Source organism: Columba livia, chromosome Z (genome assembly GCF_036013475.1).
Source record: "Columba livia isolate bColLiv1 breed racing homer chromosome Z, bColLiv1.pat.W.v2, whole genome shotgun sequence".
Classification (NCBI taxonomy): domain Eukaryota; kingdom Metazoa; phylum Chordata; class Aves; order Columbiformes; family Columbidae; genus Columba; species Columba livia.
Window position 1 is genome coordinate 10,776,688 of NC_088642.1, and position 22,733 is coordinate 10,799,420.

At 52.3% G+C, this 22,733-nt stretch overlaps 1 protein-coding gene across 2 annotated transcripts; it reads right to left on the bottom strand.

Annotated features, from left to right (window-relative positions):
• Positions 1–325: 325 nt before the first annotated feature.
• LOC102093450 (uncharacterized) lies at positions 326–15,892 on the bottom strand. Of its 2 annotated transcripts, XM_065046627.1 has the most exons (11): positions 15,705–15,892; positions 7,042–7,284; positions 6,664–6,906; positions 5,136–5,372; positions 4,190–4,480; positions 3,734–3,831; positions 3,282–3,474; positions 2,526–2,634; positions 2,115–2,161; positions 1,598–1,669; positions 326–1,461 (listed from the first exon to the last, which is right to left on the bottom strand). In XM_065046627.1, exons 1-11 carry the CDS (start codon positions 15,814–15,816, stop codon positions 1,355–1,357), a joined length of 1,752 nt encoding a protein of 583 aa, XP_064902699.1. In that variant the 5' UTR covers positions 15,817–15,892; the 3' UTR covers positions 326–1,354. The 2 variants fall into 2 exon arrangements, with proteins under 2 accessions (XP_064902699.1, XP_064902700.1); XM_065046628.1 differs by lacking the exons at positions 6,664–6,906; positions 7,042–7,284.
• Between the last annotated feature and the right edge of the window lie 6,841 nt (positions 15,893–22,733).

A 22,733-nucleotide genomic window follows, 5' to 3' on the forward strand; every position in this document is an offset into this window, starting at 1 on the left:
TGCACTATGCTTCATACAGGACAGGGGTGAAAAGGCACCGAGGTCCTGGAGGATACTCATGATCAGCACAAATATTAAGATTGATAGGAATCAACTATGAAAGACAGCAGCAGAAGAGTGAAAGGAGTTGCACACCATCACAGCTACAGAGATTGAGTGGCTTCAGGCAAATGACCAGCTAGTAGGAAGAAAAAGAACAACTTGCAGCTCTTAGAAGGTGAAATACAGCGCTGGAGTCTCAAAATTCACAAGCCAAGAGAACAAAGTGTCAGGGAATTTCATGCAATTAGCCAGAGTTTTGGTAGGCGAGACAGATGACACTGAAGCAAGAGACGACAATGAATCTGAGTTCAGGTTTATAAAAAGCACATCCCATAAGGAGCATGTCATATCCAAGCCCATGGAACTCAGGAATCTGAGTGCCCAAGGGCAACACAAGGAAGTGAAATGTCCCAGGTGACACACAGAACCGGAGAAGAGAGTGGTCAATTGCTCCATATAACAGCAGTGTATTCCTCAAGAAGGACAGCATTTGGGCTGTCCCTCAGCATCCAGGCTGCATCAGGCACCACATCCCTCAGTGCGGGAGAGGCAGTGGCTACTGGAGGCTGCACTGGGGCAGATCCTAAAGGCTGCAGAATGGACATTTCCCAACAGGGCCAGGGACAACTGCATCTCACAAAATGGGACACAAGCACCAAAATCCATGAAGGAGGTCACAGACTGACACTGAGGTCCAGCTAGGCCTAGTTGAAACCATGCTACCTGTAGGATGGGGAGGAGGCAAAGTAGGAACCCAAGGTGTTGTGCTGGGAGCACATGGCTTCTCAGATGTGTTTCCTCAGGGCTGCTGGGGGCTGGAAAAGCCTAGTGCAGGCTCCTCTTTCATGGGACGATGTCCCTCATTCAGAGAGACAGGACTTTCACACACAAAATAGGGAAGAACCAGGTGGGAGCTGTCATGGGGCAGGCAGCCCCTGCAAGCAAGAACAATTTATTGGTTGTCTGGATACGACAGAACAGCTGCGAGGGCAGCAGTGTTGGGCCAACTTCAACCACAGGTCATCTACATCCACATGGAGATGCGAAAAGTAGAGCTTAGACCCAGAGAGCTGCTTCAATCTCATGGGACAGTTTCAGACACCAGGATGCAGGTGAGATGGCTTTGCCACAGCACTGGAGGACTACCAGAATAAGGCCTTGCACTGCTCCTGTTCTGTATCAGAGGATGCTGGAGCATGATGAGGGAGAAAAGTTGAGGGAACCACAATAATCCAGCACAAGCTATATCAGGTCTTACTTCCAGTGGTGGGGGACCAAGACTTGAGAAGGGTCTATGGAAACACCATCAGCACTAAGCCTTGAACATCCGCTCCATCTTCTCCTTCCTCTGACTGTCCCGTGAGGACTCCAGGACAGGCAAGGGCTGGGGCAAAGGCTTTCCAGCCAGGCCACCTTTACCTGTAGAAACCAAGAACACCCTGGGCAGAGGCTGCTGCGTGCCCTCAGCAGCATGGGAAGCTCATGCCATCACCACTGCCCCTCTCCACCCTTGCCAGGCCCTGCATGAGAACTGGCTGGGCACTCCATTTCCTACCTGCATCTTCGTCTCCCAGCAGAGTTTCCTTGATCACACAGTAATTATCGAGGTTCTCATAGGGCTGGAGCTCTGCAGGGACATGACAGAAAGAGCCTGAAGGGCCCAGGGCTGCAGGAGAAGTATCAGGGCAGACCCAGGCCCGCAGCAGCGCTGGGGGCTGCAGGACACCCTGGGACACACACCGGCAGGACAACAGGGCTGGGCAGAGCTGCTGCATCCCCTGGGCACAGCAAGAATGAGGGGCAGCTCCCAGCCCTCACTGACACCAGGAGGTGACCCCAGGCAGGAGCCACTGAAAGGGGCAATTGGAGGGTGCTCTCAGCCAGAGACAGCACATGTGGGACACACTGCTCTGGTAGGTCAGCCAAGGCCAGCTGGGCTGCCTGCAGACACCACAGTTCAGCAAAAGGCCCTGCAGATATTCCTTCTGAGGGACAGGCCCTCCCAGTACAGACCTGCTCTCAACACAGCTCCAATCCCAGCCCTACAGCTGTCTCTATGGTGGAGACACTACCTGTGTAATGGTCTTCCTCAGCTTTCTTGGGCAAGGTCTTCTTTTTCCTAGGAAGGCAAAGGGCAGTCCTGAGTCAACGGAGAGGCTGACACAGGCCAGCACCTTACTGAACTCAGAGGCAGAGGCATGGGGGGCTCTGAATACCCTCCCCGGAGTGTCTCATGGGTACCCCAGAGAGACAGCAGCAATGGCAGCAACAGAAAAACAGGAATGGGGTCTCTGAGCACACACAGTCCCTGCCCCCCCACCCCCCAAGGAATATGCTCATTAGCCCCAGTCAGACAAGACAAAGTGAGACCAGCCAGGTGCATCCTTGGCACCCAGAGACAAGTGATTTTCTCCATCCCCATCCACCCCACAGCATGGCATGGCCTGAGGCAGAGCAGCTACTCCAAGTCTCCTGCCACTCACCTGGACAACACAGCCCACAGGATCCCTGCAGACAGGAGGACCAACACCGACAGCACCACCACCACTGTGACCGCCATCCCTGGCCATAGACCCAGAGGCTCCCCTGCAACTAACACACAGCCAGGAGTGAGTGCCACAGCCTGGACTGTGCGCCAGAAATGGCCCTGACCTCGACATTGGGTGTGTGCATGTGAGCAGACACGTGTCCAGGCTCCGTTGTCCTGTTCGCTGCAGGAACAGGCAGTGAGGCACAGCCTTCCCTTGCCCTCACATGGGCTGTCCAGGGCAGGGCAGGGCAGAGGGAGGCTCTGGAGCACAGTGTCTTGTCCCAGCTCCCATACACAACCAGAGGGTTGGGAAGCCCGCTCAACCAGGCTATGCACAGCAAGAGGACACACAGACCCAGGCTCAGCAGCCCTACTGCTCTCTGACTGTGAGACCCCATGCACCCAAGAGCAGAGATGAGTATCATCTTCTTCTGTGGAAGAGCAGAGACACCCATTCTGCTCTTGCAAACGCAAAGAGGGGCTGAAGTGAGACAGCTGCTCTGGGGACCAGGCCATGTACCCCCCACAGCAGGACTCACCCAGCCCCACAGCCCCATTGCTGAGCTGGGCTGTCAGGCTGCCCACGCTCCCTGTCTGTCTCTTGAAGGGGATGGGATGAGTGTACACACAGCTCTGGAAGCAGCTCCAGGTTCAGTGCTTGATCCCAGGGAGGCCACCACAACCAGATCCATGGCAGAACAACCTTTACCTGAGAAGAAGCTTTGAAATTCCAGGACTGACACAGCCCCAGCACCAGCTGCTGTGAGGCCCTGCACTGTCACCATGTATTTGCTTCCAGGTGCCTGATGAGGCGGTGCGTACTGAGTGACAGACTGGTTCACCAGCACCTGCGTGAACTCAAGGAAGCTGCCATCATGTGCTCTCCAGGATGTGATGTTCAGCTAGAGGAAGGACAGGGAGCTGTTGGGGAGCAGCACCAACCTCCCACTCCAGCACTGGGCAGCTCTACAGAGAGCGGCTGCTACTGATGGCTGGGGACAGGAGGGGACATGACCCCACCAGAAACACCAGCACTGCAGAGCTGATGAACCCTGCATGAGGAGGGCTCACACCCCTCCCCCGGCTGCCTGCACAGAGCTCAGGCAGGGAGGTGCCTGGCAAGGTGAGGGGAACCGCAGGGAATCCGTGTTCCCCTGGTACCTGGTATCCAATGATCTCCCCTTTGCAGGAGGGCAGCGGCTTCCATCTGAGGAACCCTGTGCTGGGATCCAGCCACAGCTTCTCCAGTTTGTCTGGCACTGGAAGCAGAGCAGGATGAGGTCACGCATGGGGTCAGCAAGAAGGGGCTGATCATAGAGCAGGGTGCAGGCAGCTCCTGGCCCAGGGGACACGCTGCAAAGGGCCTCCCCAGGCAGGGTCTGTCCCCCACAAAGGGTGCGCGAGCCACAGCAGCAACAGGAGCAGCAACAGTGTGGTGAGAAGGGGGAGAGAACAGACATTGAACAGAGCACACTCCAAGGTCCTGCACAGCTCCTTTTCCTGAGCCCCACACGTTCTGAGCAGCCTCAATCCCAGACCATCACTAGAGGTAGTGGATGATCAGGCTGAGCTGCCAGCTCAAGCACACCTTTACATTTCATGTAAGTGGACACATACCTGTTTCCTTTGTCGTGAAGTGTCGTGTGTACAGGATTGTGCGGGGAGGCAGTAAGATGGTGACAATGTAGACAGTGAAGGGCTGCAGAGGTGGACAGGTGAATGTTCCTGCCTGGCCCTGTAGTATCTCCTCTCCCTTCACCTCTTCAGCTTCACAGGGAGGGGAGGAAGGCACTGCCAAACTGCACATAGCCCTCATGTTCTGGCAGGCATCACGGAGCCTGCAGGTCCAGTTCAGTTTGATGCTGGTACTGGAAATCTCCAAGGTCCCAGGGACAACCTGGAGGACCTCTGAGAACAAAGGATTGCAAGATGATCAGTTCCTTCCCTCCCTCTTTGAGCTTTGCAGCCAGTCTCTGCCATCCCCACTGTTCCCTCACTAGCCTGTCCCCAGCACAGCACAGACGAGGCCAACCTGCCTTCTCCCAGACTACACTCAGCCAGTGTCTGCACCTTCCTCTGGACCTGGAGCGTTCCCAGGGTACTCTGGGTGCTGCAGTGACTGTGGGAGGGTAAGAGCTAGCACTTGTGGCCTCTCTGCAGCTGCCACCCTGGAGCCAGCAACCGATCTGGTGACTGGTCCCGTTCACACCACCCATGACCTTGCCAACAATCAGGCAGCCAAAGCTGTCCCTGCTCTCCTGCTCCTGAGCTATCATCCTTTCGTCCAGGGAGACACACCTGGCTGGCCCGGGCACGCTGCCTGGGGCCCCAGAACAGTGGAAAGGACTTGTCCCCCTTGGCACTGTGCAGGGCGCGTCAGCTGCCAACAGTGCAGGCACAAACCTGGGATGTGTCAGCAGTAGGTTTCTCTGGAGTGAAAGCTCACTCAGTGCCTGGACCACCCCAAGCACAGAGCACTAATGCTGTAGAACACATGCAGCACTGCCCCCTCTGCCTGCGGAGCACAGACTGAGAGCACTAGGAGAGTGGCTGGTTCACTCACCCACACAGGTCATGTTCCCCTCTACAGGGTGCCAGCGGCCTGTGACATTCTTCACCAACCAGATGCTGCGAGAAGTCGTGGAGCCTTGTCTTGGGTTCAGCTTCATACATTTTATCTCTGTAGTAGAAGACCAGTATCCTTCGGGGCACTTCATCGTCACCTCTTCATTGACATCATAGAACACCTGGTCTTGCTCAAAGATAAACCTGGGGTCCCACTGGGGCTTATGGCATTTCTCTGCAACAACAAGACGGAAAGGTGTCAGCAGGGCAGAAGGTGGTCTTGCCAGGCATGCCAGGGCACGGAGCAGGAGATCTCCTTCCCTGGCACATCAGGGTGAGGGATGGAGCTGTGGGACACCACAAGGAGCTGCCCTCCTGTACCATGTCCCTGGCAAGAGAATGAGGGCGAAAAGGACCCCATGCTCATTCCCCCCAGGGGAGGCCAGGAGGGGCTGGAGCTTCAGACACCAGAAACACCATGCAGTGCTCCAAGCTGCATAGGGATGGAGAGCTCAACATTCAGCCTTCGGGACTCACAGGCCGCTCAGTTGAGGCCGGACACCTGCAACATTAAGGGCTGGCAACAGACTACAAGGAGACTGTACAGGACACCCTGAGAGCTCAGGCCATGCATGGGGCTGCCTCCAAAGGCCCTGCACAAGGATCCACAGGAGAAGCATCCCTTTCCCCTACCACTCACATCCCCACACTCTCCATGCTCACAGCTGTCTGCAGGAAGCCAGCCTCGAGACGTCTCTTTATGGTCTGGCCTGAGGGGTCACAGGCCATGTGGCAAGCCAGGCAGTGCCAGAGGACAGCTAATTCCTGACTTTAAGCATGTTTTACAGGGCTTCCCACAACAACACAAGTTCTCTCTGGCCTCCCTCTTAGAGGATCACAACACCCTAGGGCCTTCTGAGAAGACAATAAAGCCTGGACCCAAAAGCCATCTCCTCTAGTGGTAGAATGCAGCAGAGACCAGTAGGGGAGATGAGCACATGGAAATCAGAGCCCTGCAATCTGCAGTCCTCCTGCCAAAATCATGATGCCATGCAGACCAGAAGTGCCACTACACATAGTTGTGCACTGCCCAGCACTTAAAATTCTCTCCATTGTTCACATGCTGTTGCCAGATGCCCTCAGGGAGCCCCATGGCACCACGCACCTCCACCACCAACCTCCTACCCACCTGTGAATCAGACAGGAGCCCTGCATACCCAGCACTCTGCCCTGGCCTGGTATGGGCAGCTCTGGCCACTGTCCCAACACTGATCCCACAGACCCTTCCTGGCGGGACCCTCAGGGACCGAGCCTGGCACCAGACACATCCCCACCAAGGCTCTGCTGGATCCCTGGGACAAGCAAAGGGCAGGCTTAGGGGATGCCTCAACGTGGCCTTCAGCAGCACCTGCCATTTCCCCAGGCAGGCAGAGCACCCAAAATCTCCTGTGCACACACAGCCTGCTCTCCTCTGCTCAGGAAGGGCAGAGCGGGGCAGCCAGGAGAGCTCCTGATGCCCTTCTTACCGAGGCACTCCACGTCCGATTGAATGGAGATCCAGCTACCTCTGCTGTCCTTCCCCAGCCATGGGCCTCTGTATACAGGTTGCCCGCGACTGACAGACTGGACTTTCTCCCCACATTTGACAAGGGTGAAGGGTGGCTGGAATCCCTCGGGGCAGCTCAGCGTCACTTCTTCATTCTTCTTGTAATTCTCCTTATCTGGTGCCAGCTGGAGCCTTGAGTCCCAGTGAGGTTTTTGGCAAATTTCTAGCAGAAGTGAAAGTGGATGTTAATTGGGATGGGAGGTGATAAAGCAGGGCAGGGGTGGGTGGTTCTGTATGAGAAATCATTCAGTTTGTGGTAGAGTGGGACAGCCAGGAGAGTTCCTGATGCTTCCCTTACCAATGCACTCCACGCTGGTCTGAATGTTGATCCAGCTACCTCTGCTGTCCCTTTCCTGCCATAGCTCTCTGTATACAGGATTCCAGTTGCTGATGGGCTGGTCTTGTCCCAAACACCTGACATGGGTGAAGGATGGCTGGAAACCCTCAGGGCAGCTTAGTACCACTTCTTCATTCTTCTTGTAATTCTCCTGGTCTGGTGACAGCTGGAGTCTTGGGTCCCACAAGGGCCTTTGACATGTTTCTGTCAGAGGTGAAAGTGGATGTTAGTTGGGCTGGGAGGTGGTGAGTTTGGGCAAGGACAGGTGGTGGGCTACCTGCAATCCGCAGCAACCCCTCTAGCCACTGAAGGGAGGGGGAAGGTGACACACTCATCTTCTGGGACATGACTCCTCAGCAAGGCTTGTTGGGAGGGGATTATACTTGTGCACCCAAAGTAAAAACCAATACTGATCCATGAGCTTCCTCCATCCACCCCTGTGTCCAGCTTTTCACTACACCCTGCAGCAGGGAGTTACCTGGGACAATCCCCTCTGCACCAGGAGACACCATTCAGCCACTCATTAAGACCCACCACCGTCCCTGGCTCAGGTTGCCCTTCACCTTGCTGTGGAATCAGAGAAACACTTGGGTGACAGGTCTCCAGAGGAGGCACCTCATGCAGCCGTGGTCTCCACAATGCTGACACAGGGGAACACCATCCTGCATGAGGAGATACCTTCTTTCCTTCCTTTGGACTTGCCAACTTCCCTACCACAGGTTTTGCAAAAGACCCTGAAACACTGCCTCAGATCCCTCCAGGCTCTAGGATCACAGAATCACAGAATGTCAGGAATTGGAAGGGACCTCGAAAGTTCATCTAGTCCAATTCCCCTGCCAGAGCAGGAACACCCAGATGAAGTTACACAGGAAGGCATCCAGGCAGGTCTTGAATGCCTCCAGAGCAGGAGACTCCACAACCTCCCTGGGCAGCCTGTTCCAGTGTCTGTCACCCTCCCTGAGATGTTCCCTCTTCAACCTCATCCATGCTAAAGAACTCTGGTGTCTTTCTCATTCCTTGAAGAGAGGCTTATTCCATCATGGTGCATCCTTCCCAACTACCCTGTCAGAGCTGAGGTGCAGGCAGCAGGTCAGCATGCATTTTTGCATGCTCAGACCAAGAGGGCACAGGCATCAAGCAGGGAAGTTCTCTCTCCCTGTCTAACTCCCCTGAGCACTGGGCTGCAGACATGTCTGTAAGAATTGTAGAATCACAGAATGTCCTGAATTGGAAGGAACCCACAAGGATCATTGAGTCTTACTCCTGTCCCTGCATTTGACAACCTCACAGTTCACACCATGTGTCTGAGGGTGTTGTCCAGTCTCTCCTTGAACACTGTCAGTCTTAGGGCCATGACATCTCCCTGGGGAGCCTGTTCCAGTGTACAACACCCTCTTGGTGAAGAACGTTTTCCTAATGTCCAAGCTGAACCTCCCCTGGCACATCTTCTTGCCATTTCCTCAGGTTCTGTCATTGCTCACTAAAGAGAAGAGTTCGGTGGCTGTACTTCCTCCTCCCCTTTTGAGGAAGCTGTAGACCGTGATGAGGTTTCCTCTCAGTCTCCTCTTCTCCAGGCTGAACAAGCCAAGCCACTCCTTATATGGCTTTGTTCACCAACTTCGTAGCCTCTTCTGGACACTCTCCAGTAGCTTTATATCTTTTTTTACCCTGTGTTGCCCAGCCCTGCACACAGTGCTCCAGGTGAGGCCGCAGCAGTGCAGAGCAGAGCGGGACAATCACCTCCCTGCCCGGCTGGCAATGCTGTGCTGGATGTACCCAGGACACAGCTGGCCCTCTTGGCTGCCTGGGCCACTGTTAGCTCATGTTCAACTTGTCATCAACCAGAACGCCCAGATCCTTCTCCATGGATCTGCATTCCAGCATCTCCTCCCCGAGTCTGGATGTACATCCAGGTTGCCGTGTCCCAGGTGCAAAATCTGGCACTTGCTCTTGTTGAACTTTATGTGGTTGGTGATTGCGCAGTTCTCCAAATTGCTCAGATTCCTTTGCAGGCCCTTTCTGCCCTCCAGAGTGTCAACAGCTACCCTCAATTCTATGTCATCAGCAAACTTGCTAAGTAATCCCTCAAGTCCTGAGAGACATTGAAGAGTGCTGGCCCTAAGATGGTTCCCTGTGGAACCCACTAGTGACTCGTCACCAGCCCAACACAACCCCATTCACGAGAACCCTCTGAGACCGGCCTGTCAGCCAATTGTTCACGCACTGCACTGTGCATTTAGCCAGCTGTATGCTGGACATCTTGTCCAGAAGGATACTGTGAGAGACGGTAGCAAAGGCTTCACTGAACTCCAAAAAGATCACGTTGACAGGCTTCCCTTCGTCAGCTAAGTGGGTCACCTTGTCATAGAATGAAATTAAGATTGTCAGGCAAGTCTTTCCCCTCATGAACCCGTGCTGGCTGGGACCAACGACTGCATTGTCGTTCAGATGTTTTTCAGTAACTCCCAGAACAATGTTCTCCATGATTTTGCCAGGAACAGAAATGAGGCTGACCAGCCTGTAGTTGCCAGGGTCATCCCTGTTGCCCTTCTTGTAGATTGGGACAATGTCTGCAAGCTTCCAGTGAACTGTGGCTTCTCCATATTTCCAAGAGCATTGAAAAATCATGGAGAGAGGTATTGCTGTGAGGTCAGCCAGCTCTTTAAGCACCCTTGGATGAATCCCATCAGGCCCAACTGACTTGCAGAGATCCAGCTGTAGTAGCAGACCCCGTACAAGTTCCAGATTGATTGGGAGTTTATTGTTCTTACAGCCACGGTTTTCCAGCCCAAGGTTATGGTGGTCCCCAACATCGGTGTTGAAGACTGAGGTGAAGAAAGCATTAAACATCTCAGTTTTGTCTGTGTCCCTGTTAATAAGGTGACCATGCTCAACAACTAATGGGCCGATGTTAGTTCTAGTATGCCTTTTGTCATTAACATATTTTTAAAAGCCTTTTTATTGTTCTTCACAGTATTGGCCAGCTTCAATAGGCAGCATTTATTTCCTCCCTACAATGGCGAACAGCATCTCTGTAGTCCTCCCATGATGCCTGACCTTGCTTCGACTGATCATGTAATTTCTTTTTTTGCTGTATTTCAAGAAGAACTCTGCTCAACCAAGATGGTTTTTTTTACCTCACCTGCTAGATTTTTGGCATTTTGGAATGGCTTGGTCCTGTGCTCTTAGTAGGTGACACTTAAAAAGCGACCAACACTGATGGACCCCAAAACCTTCAAAAGCTTCGTCCCAGGGAATCTTACTAAGTATTAATCTGAGCAGCCTGAGTTCTGCTCTCCTCATATTTACTGTTAAGGTCTTGCTGGCAATTTTCCTCAAATTAGCAAAGATTTTAAGACTGACTTCTTCATGGTCGCTGTGGTCAAAGGAGCCACTGGTCACCACGTGTAAGCACAAGACCATCTGTGTTAGTGAGAATCAAATCTAGAAAGGCACCTTTCCTAGTCGGATGGCTTAGTACCTGCACCAAGTTATTGTCCAGATGTTTCAAGAATCTTCTGGACCTGTTGGTTCCAGCTATGTGATATTCTTAGTTGACATCTGGCAAGTTGAAGTCCCCTGTAAGGACAAGGGCAGATGATTTGGAGATTTCACTTAGTTCCCTAAAGAATACCAATCAGTGTCATCATCCTGGCTGGCTGGCCTGTAGTAGACACCCACAATGACATCCGCTTTATTTGTCTGTTTCTTAATCCTCAGTCAGAGGCTCTCAGCTTTGCCATCACCAACTGCCAGCTCCACAAATTCCAGACCCTGCACTAGATACAGTAACAGCCTCCACCTCCCCTGCCCTGCCTGTCCCTTCTGAATAGCCTCTAGCCATCCATCATGGCACACCAGTCACAGGATTCATTCTGACAGGTTTTGCTAATGCCATTTATATCATATCTCTTGGACCAGGCCAAGGCTTCTAGCTAATCTTGCTTGTTCCTCATGCTGGGTACATCAGTGTAGAAGGAATTCAAGTGTGGTTGATTATGCCCTTCACCTCGTGGCGCAGTCTGAGGAATCTCGTTGCTGAGCACCTCCTCAAGCTTTGGTGTAGAATCCCACTGCTCTTTGCTGACCTGTCTGCTACTGCCCCCTTCCAATCTAGTTTAAAGCCCTATCAATCAGTTTTGCTAGCCCCTGAGCAAACACCTTTTTTCCCTTCTGTGAGAGATGCATTCCATCAGATGTTAGGAGACCTGGAGAAGAAACGACTTTCCCATTAAGTTCCCTGAAGTTCAATTCATGGTACCAGTTGTTTAGCAATGTGGGTTGGGTCAAGTTGGGATATCAGGCCCTCTGTTGCCTTAAGAAGGGACTTGCCTATGACAATTGCCTGTCTTTTTCTCTTTACATGTGGGGTTTTAATGGGTTTGCTGGGTTTCACGTGGGGTGTGGTTTGTCTAGAGGACCCCTCCTTCCCTAAAAGGTCTTCATCAGCAGCATCAGCTGCTTGCCCATCCAATTCCAGGGCCTTGTAACTGTTGTATACAGGCATCTGGGGAGGTGGGGAAGGCTGAGAGTGTGTTTGCCTGCTGCCCTGAGCGGTAACACATTTCCACTCTACCCCATCTTCTGGCTCACCCCTCACAGCCTGGTGCCAAGAGAGTAGCGTGTTCTTTGTGTATGGTGCCATGGCTGGTTTCTGCTCCCGCATCAGGGATGGTAGACTGCAAGTCCACCAGTCAATCTCCTTTTCTGATTCTGATGCTACTCAGCCTGGACACCACCTCTCAAAGCTCTGTCACGAGGCTGAGCAGCTCCTTTACTTGGGCACATCACCCACAGGTGAGTTCACTGCTGCCATCAGTCTCCAAGCAGAAACTCAGTCACACTCTGCAGCCTGGGACCTGGACAGCTACATCTTCTGTCCTAAGCTCAGTTTGGGTGGCTGCATCAGTTCTTGCAGTCAGAGTGACCATGAGGGACGCTGAAGGTACTGCTCTTCTCCGGGTGGATACCATGCCTCCTGCTGTACTTAGCTCCTTGCTAGCGGGTTGTAGCATGTTTGAAGTGGCAGGGTCCTCCCCGCTCGCCCTTGCTGCTCACCCTTCTGTTCAAAGTGCTGCCATAACTGTCTCACCCCTGTTTGTTGGCCCTGTTCACTGCGTCTGTTTGACTGCACTCCTGGTCACCTGCGCTCTTTAGGGACTGTTTAAATATCCTGGCAATGCCCCCACCACATCAGTCTGTCTTGCATGATCAGTCGGTTTCTGGGTGGTCCCTCTGCCTGTCCACAGATTTGCCTGGTGCCAGGTCTGCCCTCTTCTCTCCTTGATCCGTGCTCCGCAGCAGAACTTACTGCAACTGCCACTGTGCTCCTCACCCACCTGTCGCTGACTGAGTGTTGCTCTCGGTTGTGCCAAGAATGAGTGTCCACACTCTGCTGCCCTGGCTGCTGCAGGGACAGGCAGTGAGACAAGGTGCTGAGATAAAAGGTGCCCCGGCACTGTCAGGACAGCGGGAAAGCTGAGGCATCCAGGTCCCCTGTTCCTGGACTGTCATCCAGGAGGTGCTGAGGAATAACAATGTCATGGAGGGTCTGATGTCAGCTCAGGACCCTGGGTCCAGGGTGACACGGGGCTGTGCTTACCCTCGCAGGTGGCTGTCTCATTCCACAAGGTCTGCATCCCGCTGGAAATGCATCTGATCTGGGGGACCGATGGCACATACTCCCCAGCACAGCTCAGCTGCACCAAATCGTTCACGGCGTAGCTGCTCTGGTTTGGGGTAAACTGCAGCTTGGGGTCCCACTTGGAGGGAGCTTTACATCCACCTGTGTGCGGAGGCCATGAGGGAAAGCCTTGAGGATCACTGCACTCTGGCAGCATCCTCAGGGGTGAGGAGGCCTCATCCAGAGGGGTCCTGGTCCTCCTCACTCAGAGGGGTGGCAGAGATGAGCACCTCCCAAGATGAGCCCCCAGACCCGGGGTGCATTAACCCTCCTTGCAGCCTCAGGTGCAGTGTAAGAGGGTTGCCTGCAGTAACCCACATGGGTGGGGGGATCCCAACCAGCGGGATCCAGCTGTCTGGAGGATGCTGCTCTTTCCTGCACTCTCTTCCATAAAGATAGGGCCTGTGGGAGTGCACCAGCCCCACAGAGTCCCATTGCACACCCTCCTGACTTGGTCCCATGAGGCACCTGGCAGTACCAACATCCTGGCCTCAAAGCTAACACCCTACTCTATGCACCCAGCCTTTTCTGTGGACTTCACCCAAAATGAGCCTGCCTTCCCCTGGCCTGGTAGACATGTCACCCAGAATTGCTCATTCAGTGCAAACCAAGTCATGAGAAGACATCGGGGTAGGAGATGGCATCTCCTCGATCAGGATGGAACACCTCTCTTCAGCTACATGCATCTCTACAACTGCCCACTTGATACCACCAGTGCTTCTGCGGTTGCACTCCCTTACACAGGAAAATGGGTATCACCACACTTCCCTTATCTGGTAGCTGGTTTTCAAGCCATCTTCTCTACCCTGCACTCTGGCTCTCCACCACAAAGAACAGTGGCCACCACCCCCATTCTTTGAGACCACCTATGTTGTCCAGACAGGAAAAAACTTCTCCCAGACGTGGATCCCTCTCAGTACCCTTAGATCATGCACCTCATGGACACCTAAAGCCTTGACAAAACTGAAACCCTTGACTCAGACTGTGCCTATTTAGGCATCCCCACCACACATCTTCCCCCATCCCATTGTTAAATGCCCCTGAAGGAGCTCACACACCCTCACAGTCCTGCCCCAGGGTGATATCCAGGATCCTTGCCTACCCAGATGTGTTGGGGCTACGCGCTCAGCACCAAGCATTTGACCAGGGACACCAGCCAGCAGGGGAAAAATGCCTCTGATGACAGAAAATGAACCACACTGCAAAGAACAGATTTCCACCTGTGCAATGGAACTTTTTTTCCTGCTGGCATTTGTGAGGAAACAGATCCTAAAGGCTGGCTGTCCCTGAGATGCTCTACAGCCTCAAAGGACAGGCAGAAACCCCTTTACACAGAATGAGGACAGAGGATGCAGTAAGAGCACAGCCTAGCTCAGTCAGGAGGCTGACGATGACCTACAATGCAAGAGGACACAGTGACAGGCAGGTTGCACTCCTAAGGGAGTAGAAATCAACAAGAGCCCATGAGGAAACAGCTGGCAAGGCCAAGGCACAAGAGGGGACATAGCAAGTGTCAGCACGAGGCCGCCTCGTGCAGACCTCGGTGGGGAGCAGAAGGTGAGCGGAACTGGGACACCCGCAGTGTCAGCAAGTAACAAGAGTCTTTGTTTTCTAGGTTTGGTCTAGAAAATGCATGTGGGTCATTCAGACTTTGATGGCGATCCTTGAATGGCAAGGACACAGGACATAAAGACAAAGTGAAAAAAAGCACACGTCTACAGCAGAAATGATTCCTTGATGACACTTGAAGGGCACTGATTGCAGATAAAGCCCTCTTTGCATGGATTTGTCTTGTCATCAGGCATTTCTTCTTGCTGCAGGTGGAGGGAAGCTCTGCCCCTGCTTGCAGCTCTGCTGGGCTATCCATAATCCAGACCCCAAATTCCTCCTTCAGTGATGCAGACACCAGCAGCACAGTCAAAGATACTGGTCAGCACTTCAATTCAGTGCCACACAGCTCTTCCTCAGACACAGATGCAAGAAATCTCCCGCAACTGCTCAAAGCTAACACCTCTACCATGCCCATGGCAGCCTCCTCCAGCTGGGACTCCTCAGGCCAAGAAAGGGAGAGCTGTGAATAGAGGAAGGGGCAGGAGCTGCTGCTGAGTGAGGGAAACAGGGTCTATCCTGCCCTGGATAGCGGAAGGCTGCCCATTGCTGGAAGGGTAGCATCCCTCCAGTCACGAGAGATGGTTAGCATGACTCATGACCCATCCAAAGACTTGGGAACCCACTTCTGCTCCCATTTCCCTGCAGAGGCAATGACTCATGTCTCAGGCCCCCTAGCCCATGGTGCAAAGAGCAGCCGCTCCTGCTGTGCCCCATTGGGACCTCGACAGGCACTGTCAATCCCAGGGCACAACACACAGTCTCTATAGGAAAACCCACATTCTCCATAGGAAGAGCCCAGCAGAGACCCAGGAGGTGCCCCCTCACCTGGCATGGAGAAAGAACAATGTTGTTAAAGAACAATCCCACCAAACTACAGCTCCTCCAACCCCAGAGACTACAGAAGATAGCAGGAGCCCCAGCTGACACAGGGATCTTACAGCTCCTCATGTCTTTGCTGAACACCGTTACCACCTTCCTCTGCAATAGGGACGCTGCCCAGATCACCCTAGGAACGCCACATACCCCAACTTCATCTACTCACCATGTAACAAGAAAAGGCTACCTCCTGCACACCGGAGGGACATTGCAGCTCCTGTGGTCATGGAGGTTTCCCCAGCACATCGAGGCTAGTTGCCTTTCATCCCCAAACAAAGCTTCACCCCAACACAACACAATGGATGCCCACATGTCTTGGGACCGATGCAGACTCCAGGCTCAGCCCTCCCCAACACAGCCACTGTAGGCTGAATGGGCTAAAGGTGCACAGCAAATGTACAGGGAGAGAATAGCAAAACCTTTTCTGTAAGAGAGAGGTGCATCCCACTCTTACCTGCTTCCATGGGTCCACCAGAGTCCTTGGGACCAAGGTCATTCTGTCCCCGTGCAAGCAGCAGAGGGGCAAGGACCAGGAGAAAGGCCAGAGCCAGCCCTCGCAGGACCATGCTGGCACGAAGTCTCCAGGTGGGACTCAGTCTGAGCTGCCTGGGAAAGGTCTCTGCTCAGCCCAGCTCAGGAGAGGTGCAGACACAGAAATGAAACAGCCAGTAACAAAATCATATGTGGTGCAAGAAACTTCCTCTTTGGAAAGAAAGCATCCCACCAGCCACAGGGCTGCTCCTGTCCTATCTGCCTACAGGAAGCATGTCCAGGCTTGATGGGGTCTCCTGGGTGCCTTGGTCCAGCCTTTTTGCTGTCTGCCTTGTAGTCCTGCACTCACAATCACCTCCATAACCTTCTCAGTTGTGCCTCACTCCTCTTTCCCCACAGATCAAGTGGTAGGTCTTAAGCCCAGCAGTGGGCTACAAAGATGATGTGGGCTTTGAAGCACCTTTCTTATGAGGAGAGACTGAGAGAGCTGGGTCTGTTCAGCCTGGAGAAGAGAAGCTGAGAGGGGATCTTGTTAATGCTGATAAATATCTCAAGGCTGGGTGTCAAGAGGATGGGACCATACTCTTTTAAGTGGTGTCCGGTGATAGGATGAGAGGTGACAGGCACAGACTGAAGCGTAGGAGGGTCCATCTGAATACGAGGAGAAACTTCTTCACCTTGGGTGCCAGAGCCAAGGAACAGGCTGTCCAGAGAGGTTGTGGAGTCTCCTTCTCTGGAGATATTCAAAATCTGCCTGGACACTTTACTGTGCAATCTGCTCTGGTGAACCTGCTTTGGCAGGTGAGTTGGATAAGATGATCTCCAGATGTCCCTTCCAACCCCAAACGTTCTGTGATTTTGTGAAAACATCCCTGTTTCACCTGCCCAAGCCCACGCCAGAGTGCTCCCATCACACCCACAGATGAGCCACCCACAAAGCACCTTGAGGTGGTGAAATGAGAAATCACTGCTCATTATTCAGCATGGGGAGTGAAGGCTGAGCTCAAAACACATCAGCTGCTCATGTCCTGGCATTGCCAGGGCAAGGCTGCCCTGCTGGCTGCGCTGGCCCTACAGCAGTGTCTTGTCAACACCTGCCTGCACCTACTCTCTCCCCAGGGATGTGGGGGGACATGCAAGGGGCAGCAGCAGGTCCTGATCAGCATCAGTGCCCATTGGTGCCCATCCCTCCTCAGGGTTCTCAGCAGGGTCTCTGTGAAGAGAGGCTGGTGCTGTCCCTGGCTGGTTATGCAGTAGCCCTCCCAACAGGGTACAGCCCGTCCTGTCAGCAACACTGTGGGTGCCTCTGGGGAAATGGGTCCTGGCAGCAAGAAATTAAGAAAAAATTGTGAGAAAAGGCCCAGCAAGCACCCAGACAAGGGCAGGAGGAGGTGCTGTAGGAGCACATGCAGGTATTTCCCTGCAGGCTGTGGGCAGGAGACAGCACTGGAGCAGGGAATTACCCAGGGATAGCTCCCACAAAAACATGCACTCATCTAGGTCTCAGGCTGCCAGGCATGCCAGAGCCTTTCATCAGTATCTGATGGCAGTGATAAGAATAATGGTATGAGGTGTGACCAAGCAGATGATCTGTTCAGCTTGGTGGCAGAGCTTCAAGAGGAAGTGGACAGGTTAAGGAACATCAGGGTACCTGACAGAAAGATAAGACTGTTGGAACCATGCTCTGACCTCACCGAGACAGAAACAGGAACATCCACCAGAAAACAAACAAACAAACAAACACATTAGCAACCAACCAACAACAACAACAAAAACAACAACAAAACTACCAAGATCAAGGGGATCCTGTGTCTTCCCCTCACCAGGCAGAAAGTAACTTCAAGGAAAGGAGTGAATGGAGGCAAGTCTGTGCTCAGGGTGGCAGATAAGCCCCCTCCTTGCCCATCTTGCCTTCCCAGGTGCCTCTGTGCAACATGTATGAGGCTCTGGATGTGGAAGGTCAGCCAACCGGGTCCACCTACACCAGAGGTGTTGTCAAGGACAGAAAGACATAACCGTCGTATCACAGCCTTCTCCACAAGGAAGGAAAGACAGTTTATAGTTGTGGGTGACTCCATTCTGAGGGGAACAAAGGGTCTATAATATGCTGGACAGACCCTTCTCTTAGGGAATTCTGCTGGCTCCCTGGGGCCTGGGTTAAGGACATCACTAGGAAACTTCCTAGCCTGGTTCTGCCCTTCGACTGTTACCCATTACTGCTCTTCCATGTGGGTGGCAATGCAGCTGCAACACCTAGTCCAAGGGAGATCAGAAGAAACCTGGATATGATTCTTAAAGGAACCTGGACCACAGGTTATTTTTGCCTCTATCCTTCCAGTTGCAGACAGACATGTTGGAAGGAGGAGAGGGACCCTAGTAACTATCTAGCGGCCATTACTGAAACTTGATGGGACAAATCCCATTATGGGAATGAGGTTATCAGTGGCTACAGGCTGTTCAGAAGGGACAGGCAAGGAAGGAAGGGTGGAGGGGTTGCCCTCTATATCAAGAGATGAATGGAGTGTGAAGAGCAGTTTCTGAAGAATAGCCACAAACAGGTTGAAAGCTTATGGGTAAGAATCAGACACCAAGGAAAGTCAGTGGCTGGTGTTTGCTACAGGCCATCCAATCAGGGGGAGACAATTGATGAAGCCTTCTTATCCCAGCTACAGGAGGCATTGCACTCGAAGGCTCTTGTCCTGCTGGGTGACTTCAACCAGCCCAGCATCTGCTGGAAAAGTAACACAGGGAGCTATAGGCAACCCAGAAGACCCTGGAGTGCGTGGAGGATAACTTTTCAGCCAGGTAAGTGACAGTCCTACCAGAGGAGATGTGATACTGGACCTGATTGTCACCAACTTAAGCAAGCCCATTGCTGACGTCAAGATTGGAGGCAGCCTGGGCTGCAGTGATCATGCACTGGTGGAGTTCTCAGTCCTGAGGGAGGTGGATCAGGCAAAGGGTAAAGTCAGAACTATGAATTTTAGGAAAGCAAACTTACAGCTCTTCAAGGAGTTAGTCAACAGGACCACCTGGGAAACTGCCCTCAGGGACAAGGGAGTAGGACAGAGCTGTCGGATCTTTAAGGATACTTTCCACAGAGCACAAGAGCTCTTGATCCCCAGGTGTAAGAAATCAGGAAAGGAGGTCAAGGGACTGGCATGGACAAGGCGGGAGCTGCTGGTCACTAAAGGGCAAGAAAGAAATGCACAGGCAGTGGAAGCAGGGATGGGTATCCTGGGAAAAGCATAGGGATGTTGCTCCGTTGTGTAAGGGTTGGGGCAGCTGAAGCTGGGCTTGGCAAGGGACAAAAAGAATAGCAAGAAGGGCTTCTACAGGTATGTCAGCCAGAAAAGGAAGGTCAGAGAAAGCGTATTCCCCTCCAATGAACACAACTGGCAAACTGCTAACAACGGACAAGGAGATAGGTTGAAGTACTTAACACCTTTTTTGCCTGAGTCTTCACTGGCAATTTCTCCTTCCACATCTCTTGAGTGGATGGAATGCACTGGAGGAGCAAAGTCCCTCCTATTGTAAGTGAAGATCAGGTTCATGACCACCTGAGTAACCTGTACATACATAAATCTATGGAATCTGACGAGATGCATGCCAGAGTCCTGAGAGAACTGGCTGATGTACTTGCCAGGCCACTCTCAGTTATATTTGAGAAGCCATGGCAGCCAGGTGAAATGGTTGGTGACTAGAAAAAGGGAAATATTGCACTCATTTTTTAAAAAGGTAGAAATTAGGACCCTCAGGTCTACTGACCTGTCGATATCACCTCTGTGCCTGGAAGGATCATGGAATGGATCTTCCTAGAGCTATGCTAGGGCACATGGAGGACAGGGAGGTGATTCAAGACAGCCAGGATAGTTTCACCAAGGGAAAGTCTTGCCTGATCACCCAAGTGTCCCTCTATGACGGAATGACTACAGCAATGGACAAAGAAAGAAATACTGATCTATATGGACTTCTGTAAGGCCTTTGACAAAATATTCTCTCTAAATTGGAAAGATATGTATTTGATATGTAGACTGTTTGGTGGATGAGGAATTGGATGGCTGGTCACATCTGGAGGGTAGTGGTCAATGGCACAATGTCCAAGTGGAAACCAGTAATGAGTGGTGTCTGTCAGGAGTCCGTACTGGGATCAATCCTATTTAATGTCTTCATCAACAACACAGATAGCAGGATCGAGTGCACCCTCAGCAAGTTTGCAGATGACATCAAGCTGAGTGGTGTGGTTGACATGCCTGAGGGACGGGATGCCATCCAGAGGGATCTGAACAAGCTTGAAAAGTGGGCACCCATGAGCTTCACAAGGTTCAACAAGGCCAAGTCCAAGGTTCTGCACCTAGGTTGGGGCAACCCCTGGTATCGTTTCAGGCTGGAGGATGAAGAGATGGTGAGCAGCCCTGCCAAGAAGGACTTGGGGGTACTGGTGGATGAAAGATTGGACATGAGCTGGCAATATGCGCTTGCAGCCCAGAAAGCCAACCGTACCTTGGGCTGCATCAAAAGGACCATGACCAGCAGGTGGAGGGAGGTGATTCTGCCCCTCTGCTCCGCTCTGGTGAGACCCCACCTGGAGTCCTGCGTCCAACTCTGGAGCCTTCAGCACAGGACAAACATGGACCTGTTGGAGAGAGTCCAGAGGAGGCCACTAAGGCGGTCAACCTCTCCTATGACGACAGGGTGAGAGAGTTAGGGTTATTCAGCCTGCAGAAGAGAAGGCTCTGGGGACACCTTTCAGTACTTAAAGGGGGCTAATAAAAAAGATGGGGACAGACTTTTTACAATGAGGGTGGTGACACACTGGCACAAGTTGCCCAGAGAGATGGTCAATGCCCCGTCCCTGGAAACTGTCAAGGTCAATTTAGGTGGGGCTCTGAGCACCTGATCTAGTTGAAGATTTCTTCAGTCATCATAGGGACTTAGATTAGATGACCTATAAAGGTCCCTTCCAAACTATTCTATGATTCTGTGAGGAGGAAGGAGCAGCTGAGAAGAACCATTTTGGACTGACTGCAGCTGCCATCCCCTGTACCGCCTGGGGGGAGGATGATGGTAGCCACGGTGTGAAGCTGAGCCGGGGAAAGGAAGGGAGGGAACTGTGTTAGCTTATCTTTTTTTTTTTTTTTTTTTTTTGTTCTCCAAATCTGTATAAATTGGAAATAAATTAAATTCATTTTCCCCATGTGGAGTCTGTTCTGCCCAGGACAGTGACTGATCAGTGCTCTTCCTGTCTTTGTCTTGACCCATGAGCTTTTCCACCATTTTCCTCCCCCTGAGGAGGTGAATCAGAGACCGTCTGTCAGGGGGTCTGACTGCAGTGCCAGGTCAGCTCACCACACCTGTGTTCACCCAGGACTTTACTGCTTTTTGTCAAAGCAATCAAAGAGTAAAAATGTGCTCTGTTCTTTTTTCTTAGCTACTCAGCTGGCCTCCAACTCTGTATCACTTTTGCCTTGAAATCTCTCTACTTATTACCTCATACTGGCCTGGCTGCAACAATCCTGCTGTTGATCCCCAACAGTAGACCCTCTAGATCTGACAAGTTCCTGAACCAGCCAGATGTCAGTGTTTTGCCTTCTCCTCCAAACTTTCCTGCTACCCTGCTCTGAGTTCTACTCTCTCAATGCCGTCTAGGATGTGAAGCACGTCCATATGGGCAGTGCACCAAGCACTGAGGGTAAGAGTGTCTTGCTGGAGTTGGATGGAACAAACTTATCCCTGTCCCTGGCTAGGTCAGGAGGGGTCTTTAGGTATGGGAGGGAATTCCTTTGGCGCTCCTTATTTTGGGTCGTAACCCTAAGAATGGATCGCTCACGCTCCCCCAGTCTCCTGTCCCTGAAGATGCCACCACCAAGCTCTTCTCTGAACCCATTTCCAGCTCACACACTGCTGCATGGCCTCATGTTTCCGTGAGTCCTGGCTACCCATGCTGTTGCAGCTTTCCTGGGCTGCCCCTTTCACTCTACGTTTTACATGGCCTCTCTCTCTCTGTTTCCCTGGACAGAGAAGCATGTTCTGGAAACATGTGCTGTCACCCAGGGTGCTCTTCACCGCCTGGCTGGGACCAGTTGGCCCAGAGTTCCATGGCAGATCCTTTCCCAGGAACCACGATCCTCAGCACCACAGGACAGTGCTTGGTGTGTCTTTCTGCATTGCCCTAGGAGAGCAGCAAGACTGAGGGATTTCTGGAAGCTAAAATCCATTCAGGTCCATCAGCACATCAAGCCCAGCTGTCTCGCATACAGTTGAGATTAAGGGGGTAAAGTCTTGCAGCAAGAGGAGCAGCAGCACTAAGTCATGTCCTCCCTGTTTCCTTGGTTCCTTGGGCTTTGGGAACTAGGCATTTTTTTTTGTCCCTATTAAGCCAACAAAGGTGCAAGCATTCAGGAGAATGGCCACAGCCAGCACTCTCTGGGTAATGTCCTCACAAAATCCCAGCATTAGATATAGACATTCTCACAGCCTCTCTTTGCTGCATGAAAGAAGCAAAAGGAGTGAAAAGAAATGCTATATGAAAGAAGCAAAACCAGCCAAGCTTTAAAAATGCACATGTGGTGCAAGACGCTTCCTATTGCAGCTGATGTGAGTATTTCTTTTCTTTTCTCCTATCCTGAAATGTGCTGTGGTCTAGCAATCTGTTTGGCCTCCTCCTCCTTAGAAATTTATAATTTTTTTGAGATCTATTGTCTTGGTGCATAGCATGCACTAGCAAAATGCTGAGGAAATACTGAAAGCTAGCACGCTCTGTCATATACCTAGCTCTCACACAATTAACATTAGAGCTGCTAGTTCAGTTGATGATGCCTTGCTTCACAGGGAACCAGACAGCAGACCTCAAATGAGAGAAGGTTTCCAAGGGACCGTCAATTCTGCCAGCAAGTCATGAATCCAAACTCAGCATGGCAGGATCAGCAGCAGGTAGTGAGCCCCAGCCTGATGAGACCACTCACTGCGCTTCCAAGAGCACATCACGTGT